Here is a 13,918-nt window from a genome sequence, read left to right on the forward strand (position 1 = left end):
TCTTTTCATATCTATCTTGAAAAAGAAAGGATGACATAGAAAGCTGACAAAGAAAGGATGATGGTCAAGAAGAGGGATCAACAGGATAAGGTAATTATCAAAGGAAAGGAAGAAGAGGAAATACTGAATGGATTACATTAAGAGTAGTAGTACAATGTTCCCATGGAAGTGGGGGCACTTAGTTTAGACATAGCATGTGTGAAGAAAGTACATTCTTTCATCAAATACTGAGTACCAATTAAGTACAAGCCACTAGACTACCAAATTCAACATGATATATTTTTATAGTCTTCACATACACTTACCTCCCTAAGGTATGAGAATTGTTACATTACTCTTTATTTAACAGACAAGTCAATACATGTTTGCTAAAACAAAGTTTCAATGAAGAAAGAAGGCTAATATATTGAGGTTTCCATACCTATTAATCTAAGTTTCAAAAACTACTGGAAGAACCCACGGATCATTTAAGTCCACTTACTCTTCCTCCAAATTTGAATCTACTTTCCCCCCTATACAATACATGACTGCTTTCTAAAATGAAATTGTGGCCGATAAAAATCACCCAGGCATTGACATAGTTGGAGCCTCAAGTCTTGCTTCAAAAACCATAAACAGCTTTTGAATATTTTAGGAACTCAAGATAGTACCTTAACACCAAACACATTTTATTAGTTGCCCTAGGATACCGAGTTCACATTGGATGCATCCAGAAACAGTGAACAGATTCAATCAATTTTCTAGATTATAGAAGCACACCACTCATGCCATCTAAGCCAGTCTAGCTAGTGTGATGAGTATTTACCTCTCACTGTGTCATATTTTCCCCTTGTCTTAATTAATGCTAGCCCTTTCCTTCTTATCACCCCTGAGTATGAACGTTTCCAAATTTCTATCCCCAGGCCTCTATTCTTATCTTACCCTTATTCCTTCATTAATTAACTCACTTTTATAGCTGAACCCACTTTCTTTCTTCCAAATTTCAGATTTCTGCTAACACTATCCCAAGTCTCAGTTCATCAGACATGTTAAGTACAAATTATTTTAAATTTTTCTCTCTTCCTCAATACTTACAACCAGACAAATTTCATCTTTTTAATTCTTCAGTTTCATTCTTGATTTTCCATTTCATTTACCACCACCATAATTCAAGGGCTTTTCAGCTCACACCAAGACTACTAGCCTAGCCTCCACACAGTCTTTGCCCTTAGTCCTTTCCCTTCTTCAGTTTCTCTTACACAATGCCTTCAGATTAATCATCCTAAAGAGAATTTACGATTTTTTGAACATGCTTTAAAAATGCCTCTCAACTGCAGACATAACAAAAATTTCATCCAGTACAGTATTGAAAAAGTATTCAATGAAAACTTGGAAAACGTGAGTTTTCCTGGCTAAACCTCACTCATTTGAAACAATGGCATATCATATTCTTTACATCTTTGGGTACCAAGTTTCTTTTCTAGTAAAATAACTAGGTCAGGCCGAATAAGCAGTTTTAAATTATTTATTTAAAGTTTTTGGATTGTTTTGGATTCTGATACTGTAAATATACGAAAGAGATTTTTTTAAAAAAGTTGCTGGGGGAGGATATAGCTCAAGTGATAGAATGCATGCTTAGCACTCATGAGGTTCTGGGTTCAATCCCCAGTACCTCCTCTAAAAATAAGTTAAAACTTAATTACCTCCCCCTGCCAAAATAAAATAAGATAATAAACAAATAAAATATTTTAAAAAAAGAATTCTAAAAAAAAAGTTGCTTATTCAAGAGTTTTGAACCAAGAACCCTTGAGAAGGAGTTCTTGAATCCTGCAGGGGTAGAAGGGAGACAGATGCAAACATGATGAAGACCTGAACTAAAGTATTTTCAGTGGAATTAGAGAGAAGATGTGTAAGAAATGTTTAGGCAACTGAATTGACTGGTTTTGATGACCAGTTGAAGATAAAGGAGAAGAACAATAAAGGAGATTAAAAGACAATTCATTTATGGCATAGGCAACTATTTAAATAGAGATTCCATTTAATTAGAGAAAATAGAAGGAATTAGGAAAGGGTGAAAACTGAGCTGCTTTGGTTAAAACAGAAAGAGACCAAGAGCCTTCTGGTAGGGTTCTCTCCCATCTCACTCCTAGGTACCATTGATGGCCCTTCCACTGCACCTCAAAATTCCAGGGGACTCATCATGAAAACACTGTTAAGGATAATTTCATAGTTTCCTTAACAGTTTTAAAATGTTATCATCTTTTAGCTAAGCACAGACCTTGTGTCTGATTTTTCCAACTCTGGTCAGATAGCTCTGCTTACCATTTCTTAAACACACCTTACATTGTCCCAATATCAGTCAGTTTTTTTAAATCTCCAAAATAAATTTATAAATTTTGTAACTCTAATAGAAAGTTAGAAATGCGTGCTATTTTTGAAAGAACATCATGTTTCTGTTGTTTATAATGCTACTGGCAACAAAATCACAGTCAGTGTAACATCTACATCAAAAATAGTAAATTAAAGCCTTTCCATTTTCATCTTTCCACAGTCACCAGAAATTAAACTTTAATAAAAAATGAACACATTTATGGGGGGGGAAAGGGGCTTAAGATGAAGTTCCTTGAAAATATATACTTAGAAAAAAAATATTTTTCACAATGGAACAACTTATAAAGTTATTTCTATTCTGTTTATCTCATTTCCATATTAGCTTCTTCATTTATTCCTTTATGAATTTCAAAATGTCTATGTAATGCAACAAATTAATGTAAAAGATTTTTAAGTGAAGTAGAATTCTTATACAATGCATTATAATTTCCTTGATTGTCTCCCTTTATTCACGTTTCCCTTAGAATGACTGAAATAACATACTGCCCTACAGGACCAAAAGGAATAGGGAAAATAGCTGATAGTTATTAGCAGTAGTTAGATGCTACCCAGGAGAAATCCTAGGCCCAAGGATGGTCTGGGAATAGAGACACACACTTCACGGGTAAAGTGATGAATGTACTTTTTCAAATCAACAGAGCTTGCAAAAAAAAAAAAATGAATAAACAACTTACCTTATGCTATAAAGAACATAAGGCAGTTTATACCATTTATATGTGGCAAAAGAAATGAAACTAGATCTTACAGGAAATTAAACCAAAGGTAGAAATAATATGGCAGATAAGAATAAGGTGAAAAATGAATCTCATTACAGTGGTCCCTAAGTAGCCACAGGGGGATTGGTTCCAGGATCCTCGCCAATGCCAAAATCCACAGATGCTCAAGTTCTTCACATGAATGGCATAGTACACTTAGCCCTCTGTATCCACGGATGTGGAAGCTGCAAATATGGAGAGCCAACTGTATTGTCCCTACCTGCTGAGTTGAACAATAGCCTAGGCAGCACTGACTGACAAACATTAATATATACCTATGACAGTTTTATCTTCCAAATGGGTTTTGAATATAACTATTTGTTCCTAGCCTATGAAAAGCTTTAGTTTACATGGACTTTTAGGAGAATTATGGTACAACGAGAAACTATTCATTCGTTTGAATATTTACTAATTATGCCTACTATATGCCATCAAAAGTTATGTGTACTTACTCTCCATATTCTTATATATCTATAAATTTTGACTGGTCTACAGTATTATAGTATAATACTATACTGTGTCCCTACATGTATTTTACTATTTGATGTTTCAAACTTCTTGAGAAAAGGTTTCTTTTGCTAGATAAGCCCATGAGCATAGGGCCAAATCTATTTTGTTCACCACTACATTCCCTAGTGCCCTGCCCCCAAGATATAAAGCCTCTGCTACCTGCTTTGATTCATTTATGCCTTTACAAGTTGCTGTCTTATCTAAATTTATCTCGAAAAACAAAGTGAATAAAAGTAGCATCAAATGGCCTTCGTGCAACTACATATTCAGTTACACTAGAATAAGAAATGATAAACACTTATTAGATAATATTTTATTTAATCATTCATATATATAAACACCAAATGTGATTTGAACATCTCATGGCAGGCACCCTGCTGGGTACTGAGAATGAAAAAGATAAATAAGACAAAGTCTATTCCCTGAGGAAGCTAACAAATTATTAGAGAAAACATCCCATTACAAAAATCTAATATACAGGGACCTTAAAGGAGATAGACAGAGGATGTTACAGGATCATGGTAAAGAATGCACCTAACTCTGCAGGAGTTCCTACAGAAGTATTTTCCTAAGTAACATATAATTATCTGTAAAAAAAAAAAAATTCTCTTAAGATATAAAGGAAAACATCCTTCTCCTATTATTTTATTTACATAATATATGTGTTTATATATCATTTTCTAAAAAGTATCCCCTCACTACAAACCTGTAACATAATCCTTTCTAGATGTCACAAACATTGTCTTAGGCAAGAATACAAAAACTAGCCACATGTTATCAACAATTATTACTCAAACCTATCACTTTACCTAAACATCTGAATGATTTGAAACATTTCCAATTTCCCAACTAACAGACTACTGCATTCTGCTAATATTTATTGAACACCTATTATTTGACAGACCCTGGGGAAGAATGGGTTTAATTTTCTCTGCTCTCAAAGAGCTCATTGTAATAATATGATTTCATTATCACACTAAAGCAATAATGTATTTGGGCTCTATCTTTTCTTTAGGACAATTAAGGAATCTTCTATCCATGCCAGAGACTTAAATTATAATCACTGTATATGTTTTTCATTAAAAGTTTAGTAGTGTATATTGATATTTTTGCTAAATATTTTGGAAATAAATGAAATCAGAAAGAAATTGTTAAATAAAACAACTATATCAAGCTGTAGCAGGGAAAAAAATCTAGTAAACATTAATTAGCGCCACATAAAAGCACTGCCTGTGATTTCAGAATAAAATATAAACACACTAATGGGGAGAAAAGGGAAGCTAGCCCAATAAAGTTTACAGGTTAGTAGGTATTATTTCTAATCGCTTGAAATGATGGTTTACTTTTTAACGGTAATACTATAATATAATAATAATAATTTTACAGCTCAGATGAACCTGGTATTCACTCAGGATGAAAATAACAGGGCAAAGCTAGATATCGCCCAGTCATGTGACAAAATAATTGTCGTATAGTAAAATCTCTTTCTTCTCTTATAAAATAAATTTCTAATTCTTAAACTGCCTCCAGTATTTCTGACCTTATTCTCTACTCCCCTCTAGAAAATCAACAGGTAGACATACTTCATAGAATCCGTCATAGCAGAAAAGAAACAAACAAACATTTGTTTGGAGACCATCTCTAGATTTTCTGCTGTCAGTGCTCAAGGATGAATCACAGCAATGCCAGGAAACACTTTAGAAATGACTATGCATATTCTTTTTCTAAAGTTAATTACCTTAACTGCATTTAAAAATCTTGTTATTTTAAAATAAAAACCAAAACAAATATAGAAAGCCATACAAAATAAATTTGTGGCATTATGAAATTTTATAAAGCAAACATATGGTTACTACGAAGGAACCACCACCATGGTCAGGAAAAGTAGAAGTTTGCCAACCATTTCAGAAGCCCAAGTCATACACCCCATCCCAATCCTAACCTCTTCCTACCTTCTCATAAGGAACCATTATCCTGAGTTGTACAGTAATCATTTCTCTATTTTTTATAGCTTTGCCATCCAAAAGTGCATCCCCTACACACTAGTAACTGCTGATTTCCTAATGTATTGCTATTTTACATTTGTTACTGCACAAAGATGCTAAATAGTTAATATATTTTAAAATATAAATGCAAGATCAAAGTTTTACTCATATGACTTTTTATTCTCACAGTAAGTACGAACAGGGTGATTTTTTGAGGAAAAGGATATTAACACTGCATCTATAATTACCTGGTAAGTAAAATAATACAATGACAAAAATCCATATTCTAAAGAAGCAATGGTTAGAAAATAAACCAAAAAAATATTAAAAACCAAAAGCCAAAAATATTCCTGGGATAATTATCACCAAAAAGTTATTAAAAGTTATAAAATGTCTCAAAATTACATCTATTCAGTTTATATATCTTTCTTTTAATATGTGCATTTACCCAAGAAAAAGTCTTTCATGAGAAATGCTAAATATTCCTATGAATATAACACAGTGGTATGAAAATATATGACATCCTCAAATTTAAATTTTATTTTATTAAGTTCTTGTTTTCTAATTTTAGAAGAAAGTTTAGAACTCACTGTAAGGTGAAATTTAATCTACCTTAAAGTAACTTTCCTGAATATAAAATTAACTATAGATATTTGGAAAATACAGAAAAATATACAGATAAAAATAAAAATCATGCATAATCCCCAAAAGAGAATCACTTTTAACATTAAAGCCTATTTTTTAATTAAAAGGGTTATTTATCATTTACCTCATTATACCTCTCCTATTTCTTTAAAAAAAAGTAGTTTATCTTTCATTATTCATTCAATCTTATAGATAAGTGGAGACTATAAAATAACAAGACAGAATTTATCAGAATTTATACATGCAAGTATTTTACTCTAAAGAGGCAGCTAATAAAGAAAATATTTTTCATAATGCTTCCTTGAGAACTACCTTGAAATTCAGAAGGTATATACATTAATCACTATTTTAGAAAATGGTTCCCAAGGGACTCTCACGTAACAATATAACATGACAGAATTTTACCAAAATCTTATTGTTTGTTCCTGTTTCCCATTTTCTTCTCTGAGTCTTTCAAACTCCTATATCTACACATTAAACATGAATTATGGTGATCATTTTCAGAAATTATTTACTATTAAGAATTCAGGAAATCCTACCCAATAAAATTATCATAAAAGTGTGCTACAGAAAACAAACATATTTCTAAAAATTCAACTGCAGTATAAAAGTATGTAAATCAAACTTTATCTTTTCAGCAACCTCCCTTAAAAAATTATTTTGGAGATGTATTACCATTATAGGTAAATTGCCTTAAAGTATAATAAAAATGCCATCTAAGAAATCAAATCTCTTAAAGCTAGTATTTAAGATAAAATTATGAAACATCTGATAAAACGAGTGCTGATTCATAACAAGTTATAAAATTCAAATACTGAATTTTTTTAAATTATAAAGGTAAGGGGTTACTCTTCCTATAAAATCTACTCTAATTTCACTCCTACCTCCTACCAATGCTTATTTTCAAAAACCCTGAAATATTTAAGTGGGTTTCTAAAGCTAACAAGTGTGAGTATTCTCTGAAATATTGAAAGTGCCTTATGAATGCAGAAAGATTATGATGATGGTGGTGGCCATGACGACAATGATGACATTTTACATAACACTTTTAAGGAGGAGACACTAAATTAGCACAGTGTTCCCTATAAGATCTCCATGGGGAACAGTAGGCTGCATCTTTCTATACAACGAAATTTTGGAAAAGTACTTACATAATTCATTTCTTAAGATGTAGCTCCACAGACATTACATATCCTTTAGAGTAGAACACTGATACTAACTAAAGTCATCTAGTTTTCAAAATTAGTGGTTATTTTAAAAACTTTTCCCATGACTGGCAGGCCAAATCTAGGCATATTTTCCTTGATGTAAGAGACAGATGAGATGGGGTAACCCACTCTAGCCAGAATCCTTACATTCTCTGGGCTTTACTGCCATCACCCAAGGGTGCAAAAGAAAACAGATTGTTCACCATAAATACTGTGTCCCGGGCCCTGCCTTATCCGCCTTTTCTGTACTCTTTCTTTATATACAGTAGCATCCCTTTCACTCACCTTGTCCCCAAGAGCTGTTGTTTGGTACATGGCAGGCTTTATGAGCACAATCAATATCTGACGAAGTAATCACAAGCAGCCTCACTTTAATCAGTTCAGTACACATTTAAAGTATTACACAGTCCTTGCCAGGTGCCCAAGATTTTCACTTCTCTTAAGTCTGCATACTCTTCCTTATGCTACACTTTTGGGGTTATAATTCTTCTATTTCCACTCTTCAGTCTAAGGCTAAAGTATTTCCTTTGGAAGAACAAGTTATTTTTCCCTTTCGAGCCCTGGTTCTAGTTTTAAAGACTATTTACACAGAACGATGCCTTCCTTTTACCAACTAAACATGTAAAGTTTTAGGTACTTACTATTAGATATTTCTTCAGGCTCCAGGCCCAATTCCACTTGCTCCAAACCAAGGAAACTGGTTTTCCTCCATCCAAAACTCAATCTGTATGTCTTTCATGGTCAGTTCTGCAAATGCAGTGTCTCCCCAGCCCCTTCACAAAACCATCTCCCCATTCTTAAATGCCAGTTTTCCCTAAAGAAAATCTACACCCTCTTTTTTGTTTTTTTAACAATTCGACGTCCTGATACCATCAACTCTCTAAAATCACATTTGCAGTTCTAAAGAAATAATATAAATCACCTAACCAAAGATAGTCCACCAGCCTTCCTTAAGAATCAAAAAAATTTTCACATTTTCAGTTTTGCAAAGAACCTTTGCTCTCTTATCTTGTATTTCCTTTAAATCACAATAAATTTACTTATGAAACTGAATTCAATGACGGGGATATTTAGCCTTATGATATGTAACTATAAGTTACGAAAAGAGAATAATATAATATTTCTGTGTATTTAAAAATCATATGCAGAAGAAGAGCTTATAATTTATAGAATTCTTGTGATGTGTCTTTTTGTGGAATAAATAATTGCTATTTAATTCTTATAAATCTGAAATTTCACAAATCAGGCATGCTTAAAGAAAGACCTTTAATAGCTTAGAGTTAGAATTACTCTTTAATTCTACGCTTTATCTGCAAGATTCAAATACCCACTTGTATTTCACTTTTTTCCAAGAAAAAAAGAAAAAGTAATTTCTTAATTACCAAAGGAAAAAAATGGATGGTCCAATGCATTTTTCAAGAACAAAGGTTAAAAAGAAAACTGACAATACAACAGTAAAATTAGATAGTAACTTACATAATCATGGAAGGCTTTTGCTTCACTCGAATGTTCACATGTTTCCCGTCTTTCTGGAGCTGCACAGTAGAGATCCCAAAATACACTAAAAAAGTAATTATGGTAACATTAAGAAAATCATGTAATGTCAAATGAGAGATTACAGTTCTAAAAATAGAAGACAAATAATAATCTTTACACAAAATGTGTTTTCTTCTTCAGGACAAATATTTCTTCAAAAGATTTAAATTCAGGCAAGGTTCTTCATGCAATAATAAAATATAACCTAGCCACTGTTCAGAAATGCTAATAAGATTTTTCTAAAATGAAAATATAATTTAAAAAAATTAAAACTGTCTTTAATTGTCTATTTACATGATTTAAGCACATGACTGAAATAATAACAATACTTTTCACAATTTTCCCATAATACAAAGTTTTTTAAAATCCTAATTTAATCATTAAAGAATAAAGTAACTGTTTATACTTAAAAGTGGAATTAATTTTTTCAAGATACTTTTGTTGTCCAATCCCTAGGCCAATACCCTAACCATTAAATTGCACCTGTGAAACATATATTATCTTGAAATATTCTCTTGTTTTCCCTTGCAATTACCAAAATAGGTTAGTAATTTTGAAAATTAAAATATTCACACTAATTTTCTTTTGTTTCCTCCTGTTCAAGAACAATGGGAAAAAGCAAGATGGGACTGGTTAGGAAAAAATAATTATACTTCTTACAAAACATACATCCCTGGTCACCCACCCATTTATAAAATTAACAATGAACAAGAGCAAGGGATTAAAAAATCAGGAAAGGAAATATCTGAAAGTACTGATGATAAACAAAGGCAATTTTACCGATCAACAAGCACTTTTTATTACACACTTCCCACTCTATAGAAGTGCAAACTAGGCTAAACACAAGTTCTGGAATAGGATGTATCTGAGACAGAAGCCAGTCCTGCTGTTTACTAGCTCAAGTTATTTATACAGATAGGAGACACAATTTCCTCTTCATGAAATAGGGCTGTTGAGAAAATTAAATTATATAAAATAAGCACAGTATCTTATAGTAAGCATATTATCAATATTGTTATTAATAATATCATATAAGTAATAATGAGATTGCATAAAAGCTTGAAATACATACACATTGTTTTAAGGCAGGTCATTGGGCAGAGGGCACAGTTAACAATGATACAATAAAACCTGGTAAACTGAACTAATCTCTTTGTTTTGACCTTTGAAATCTCATTTGAGCCTGGATCTGTCTCTCTTCAGCTAGGAGAAACCATTCTGTAAGCCTTATAACACAATTAATTCAGTAAAATAAGATTACCCTTAGAGGTTAAAAAAAAAAATGAAAGATTGACTACTAGCATCTATTTCTACAATAAATAAGAAATACAAAGAATACAATAAAGATCAAAATAATTTAAATAAATTTCAATTCCATTAGGAGAATGCAAGCAGTTGAAAGTTGTACTTGGCCTCCCTGTCTCTTTTGGGACAAAAAGTATAAGAATTATACACATATAAGGATACAGCTAAAGTTTTTCACCTGGATCAGGTGTGTTATCAATTACAGTATATCACAGTTATGTTCTTAAGGAATTTCTTTTTTATGTTCTTCTTTTTATGTTCTTAAGGAATTTCTTTTTTATGTTCTTCTTTTTATGTTCTTAAGGAATTTCAAGGCCCTTAAAACCAAAACTTTATAATGGTAGTCTTTAAATTGTATTTTATTTAATTATAGAATATTATATGCAATATTAAGACAAATACCTTAATATCACTTTTTATTCCCTAATTTTCTAGCAAATACCATCACCTTTCTCAAAAATTAATCCAGTATTACCTTTAAAAGGTTGTCTTACAAAATGAACTGAGGGAAAATAATAACTTTATTGGTATATGACCTAAAAGTTATTTTAAAATATTATAAATGATTATTTACACATATACAATTAAATTAAATGTTTATCTTAGAATAGTAATGTTGTTCTACTTCTATTTTTAAGTTTGTCTTTATGGACTTAATAGGAGGTCAAAATTTTCCAAGAGCAAGATTAAGGAACAAAATAAATTACTAAAGTAGGATAACTTCATATATGGTAGTTCTAAGAATCCTACATTACCTATACATGATTTCCTCGAATAAAGGTAAAGAAATATATCCTTTTAAGACACTTCCCCATGGGAGAAATACACATTTCTACAATTACAGTTAAGAGACATCAATACTCTATTGTCAATAATGGATAGAAATACTAGACAGAACACAAGCAAGGAGATAGAGGACTTAAAGAGCACAATAAACCAACTAGATCTAACAGATGTATACAGAACACTCTACCCAACAAAATGTATATGCATTTTACTCAAGTGAACTTGGGACATGTTCCAGGATAGACCATATGTTAGGGCACAAATTAAGTCTCAATAGACTTAAAAAGATAAGATATCATACATAGTATATTCTCTGACCACAATGGGATGAAGTTAGAAATCAGTAACAGAAGGAAAACTGAAAAATTCACACATTTGTGGAAATTAAACAATACACTCCCAGTGGCTTAAAGGAGAAATTGTAAGGAAAATTAGAAAAAACTTAGAGATGAAACCAAAACACAACACACCAAAACTTATGGGACACAGCAAAAAAGGAATGCTAGGGGGAATTGTAAATCTATAAACACCTACCCTAAAAAACAAGATCTCAAATCAAAAAAACCTAACTTTAATACTTAAGGAACTAGAAAAGAAAAAAGCTAAACCCAAAGACGGCAGAAGAAATAATAAGATTAGACAAGAGATAAATGAAATAGAGAATAAAAAACAATAGAGAAAAATAATGCAACAAGAGTTAATTCTTTGAAAGGATCAACAAACTTGACAAACCTTTAACTAATGAACTAAGAAAGAAGAGACAAGGTTCAAGTTACTGAAGATCCCACCAGAAAACTGTTAGAACTAATAAGTGAATTCGTAAAGTTACAGGATTAAAAAATATACATATAAAAATCTGTTGTGATTTTTTTTGTGTGTGAATCCACACTAACAATGAACTATCAGGAAGAAAAATTTAAGATACGATCTCATTTACAATTAAATCAAAAAGAAAAAAATGCCTAGGAATAAATTTAGCCATGGAGATCAAAGATCTATACACTGAAAAATAGAAGACATTAATGAAAGAACTCGAAGAAGACATAAACAAACAGATAATCTGTGCCATGAACTGGAAGAATTAATATTGTTAAAATGTCTACACTACCCAAAGCAATCTACAGATTCAATTCAATCCATATCAAAATTCCAATCACATTTTTTCACAGGAAAAATAACTCTAAAATTTGTATGGAACCACAAAAGACCCTGAATACTTGAAGCAAATTTCAGAAAGAAGAACAAAGCTGGACACATCACATTTCCCAATTTCAAATTACATTATAAAGCTACAGTAATCAATAGATAGACTTCCTCTCTCTACAACCTAACATGCTAAAGGCTCAGGAGCTTTTCAAATTCTCTAATCCCTACATCTATTAAGCTTGAAACAAAAATGTTATCTATCCTTGAAATGTGGTAGATTAATCATTGTGAATAATGCTTTAGATTTATACAGTCTCTTTATTCCTAAGCAGAAACAAGTGAAAAATCTGTAGTTTACAAATGAAGAAGATAGAGACTAAACACAGAGAAGCAAAACTTGCAAAGTATTAAAATCTTTGTTCTTGTATCATTTATTATTATTAGCAATGTCCCCACACAAATTAAAAAACAAAACAAAACAAAACAAAACAAAACAGAATTTCCAGGCTGAGGATCCCATTCAAATAGTTTTTCCTTCTATCCTGAGGATGTGAGTCAAAGTGACTTAGCTAAATGTCAATGTTGCTAGGGAACAGAGAAAGCACAATGGTTGTCAGAGAAGTTTACAAAGGTGGGTAAACATGCCAGATGTATCCCAGAAGATGAGATGCTAATATAATTATATAACTTTCATGCCACTGGCCAGATCTAGGACTATCTGAAAATAAAAATTCAAATAAGAAGAAACCAAAAGAAAAAACCCTTGGGTAAATATTTTCTTCTGAGGAACAAGCCACGTTATTCCAAGTTTAAGTCTTAATAACTAAGGAAGTTATTTCTCGTTGACTCGCCCAAAAATATATTATCAATGAATGTTAGTTACTCATAATCCATATCAAAGAAAACCATCCATTCGTGAGACTAAGGAGGGTTTTACATGAAATGTGCATGTACCTGCTCATCACCTTAGAACTTATTTTGTCCCACTATCATAAAATTCTCATGCAATCCTGGATTAGTAACAAATTCATATTTTAAAGTATCATCAAAATAGCTTACATGTAATAAGTATGTGCCAAATTGAAGCATCATATACTAAACATAATCTATTCAGCATTTAATCCTCCTATTATTACTCCCATTTGATAGATGAAGGAACCGAGACTTAGAGAGGTTAAATAATTTGCCTAAGGGTCATAGAATTAGTGGCAGGGGTGGGCTTGAAGTTTATATCTTACAATATTTTGCCTCTAATATGAGTATGGCATTAAAAATTCTTATTTCAAGATGCTTTATGCTGATTACAGGCAGGTTTGTACTGCTCTGGCAATCTGAGCACCATCAGCTGTTACAAGAGTGTAGTAGATAGATACTTGTCCTGCATAAGACAGCAAGCACTTTTTCATCCTATCTTTGACCCTTGTACTCCAACTCACTTCCTGAGTATCCTGTGGCAACCAGCTCCTCACCCTACACAAAGCTGCCAGTGAGCCACGGATGCCTCAAGATAGACTGGACCCGTAAGAGACAACTTTTCTGAGTCCCATTTATATCTGCTGTTTGGAATTAGCTACCCATGATGCTCAAAACAGAACTGTAATTAATGTCTGATTAATAGTGGACCACTAAATTCCATCCTGTGTTTCAGAAATAACATGTTATTGAGACGAGC

At 32.1% G+C, this 13,918-nt stretch overlaps 1 protein-coding gene across 4 annotated transcripts in view; it reads right to left on the minus strand.

Moving 5' to 3' along the window:
- The window catches only part of SSBP2 (single stranded DNA binding protein 2), a 250,407-nt gene that overhangs the window by 155,559 nt on the left and 80,930 nt on the right, over window positions 1-13,918 (minus strand). For all 4 annotated transcript variants that reach the window (XM_032475376.1, XM_032475358.1, XM_032475383.1 and 1 more), the window contains exon 4: window positions 8,950-9,034. In XM_032475376.1, coding sequence (XP_032331267.1) covers window positions 8,950-9,034 — 85 coding nt within the window. The remainder of the gene's footprint in view (window positions 1-8,949; window positions 9,035-13,918) is intronic.

The sequence above is a fragment of the Camelus ferus genome, chromosome 3 (assembly GCF_009834535.1).
Source record: "Camelus ferus isolate YT-003-E chromosome 3, BCGSAC_Cfer_1.0, whole genome shotgun sequence".
Taxonomy (NCBI): Eukaryota; Metazoa; Chordata; class Mammalia; order Artiodactyla; family Camelidae; genus Camelus; species Camelus ferus.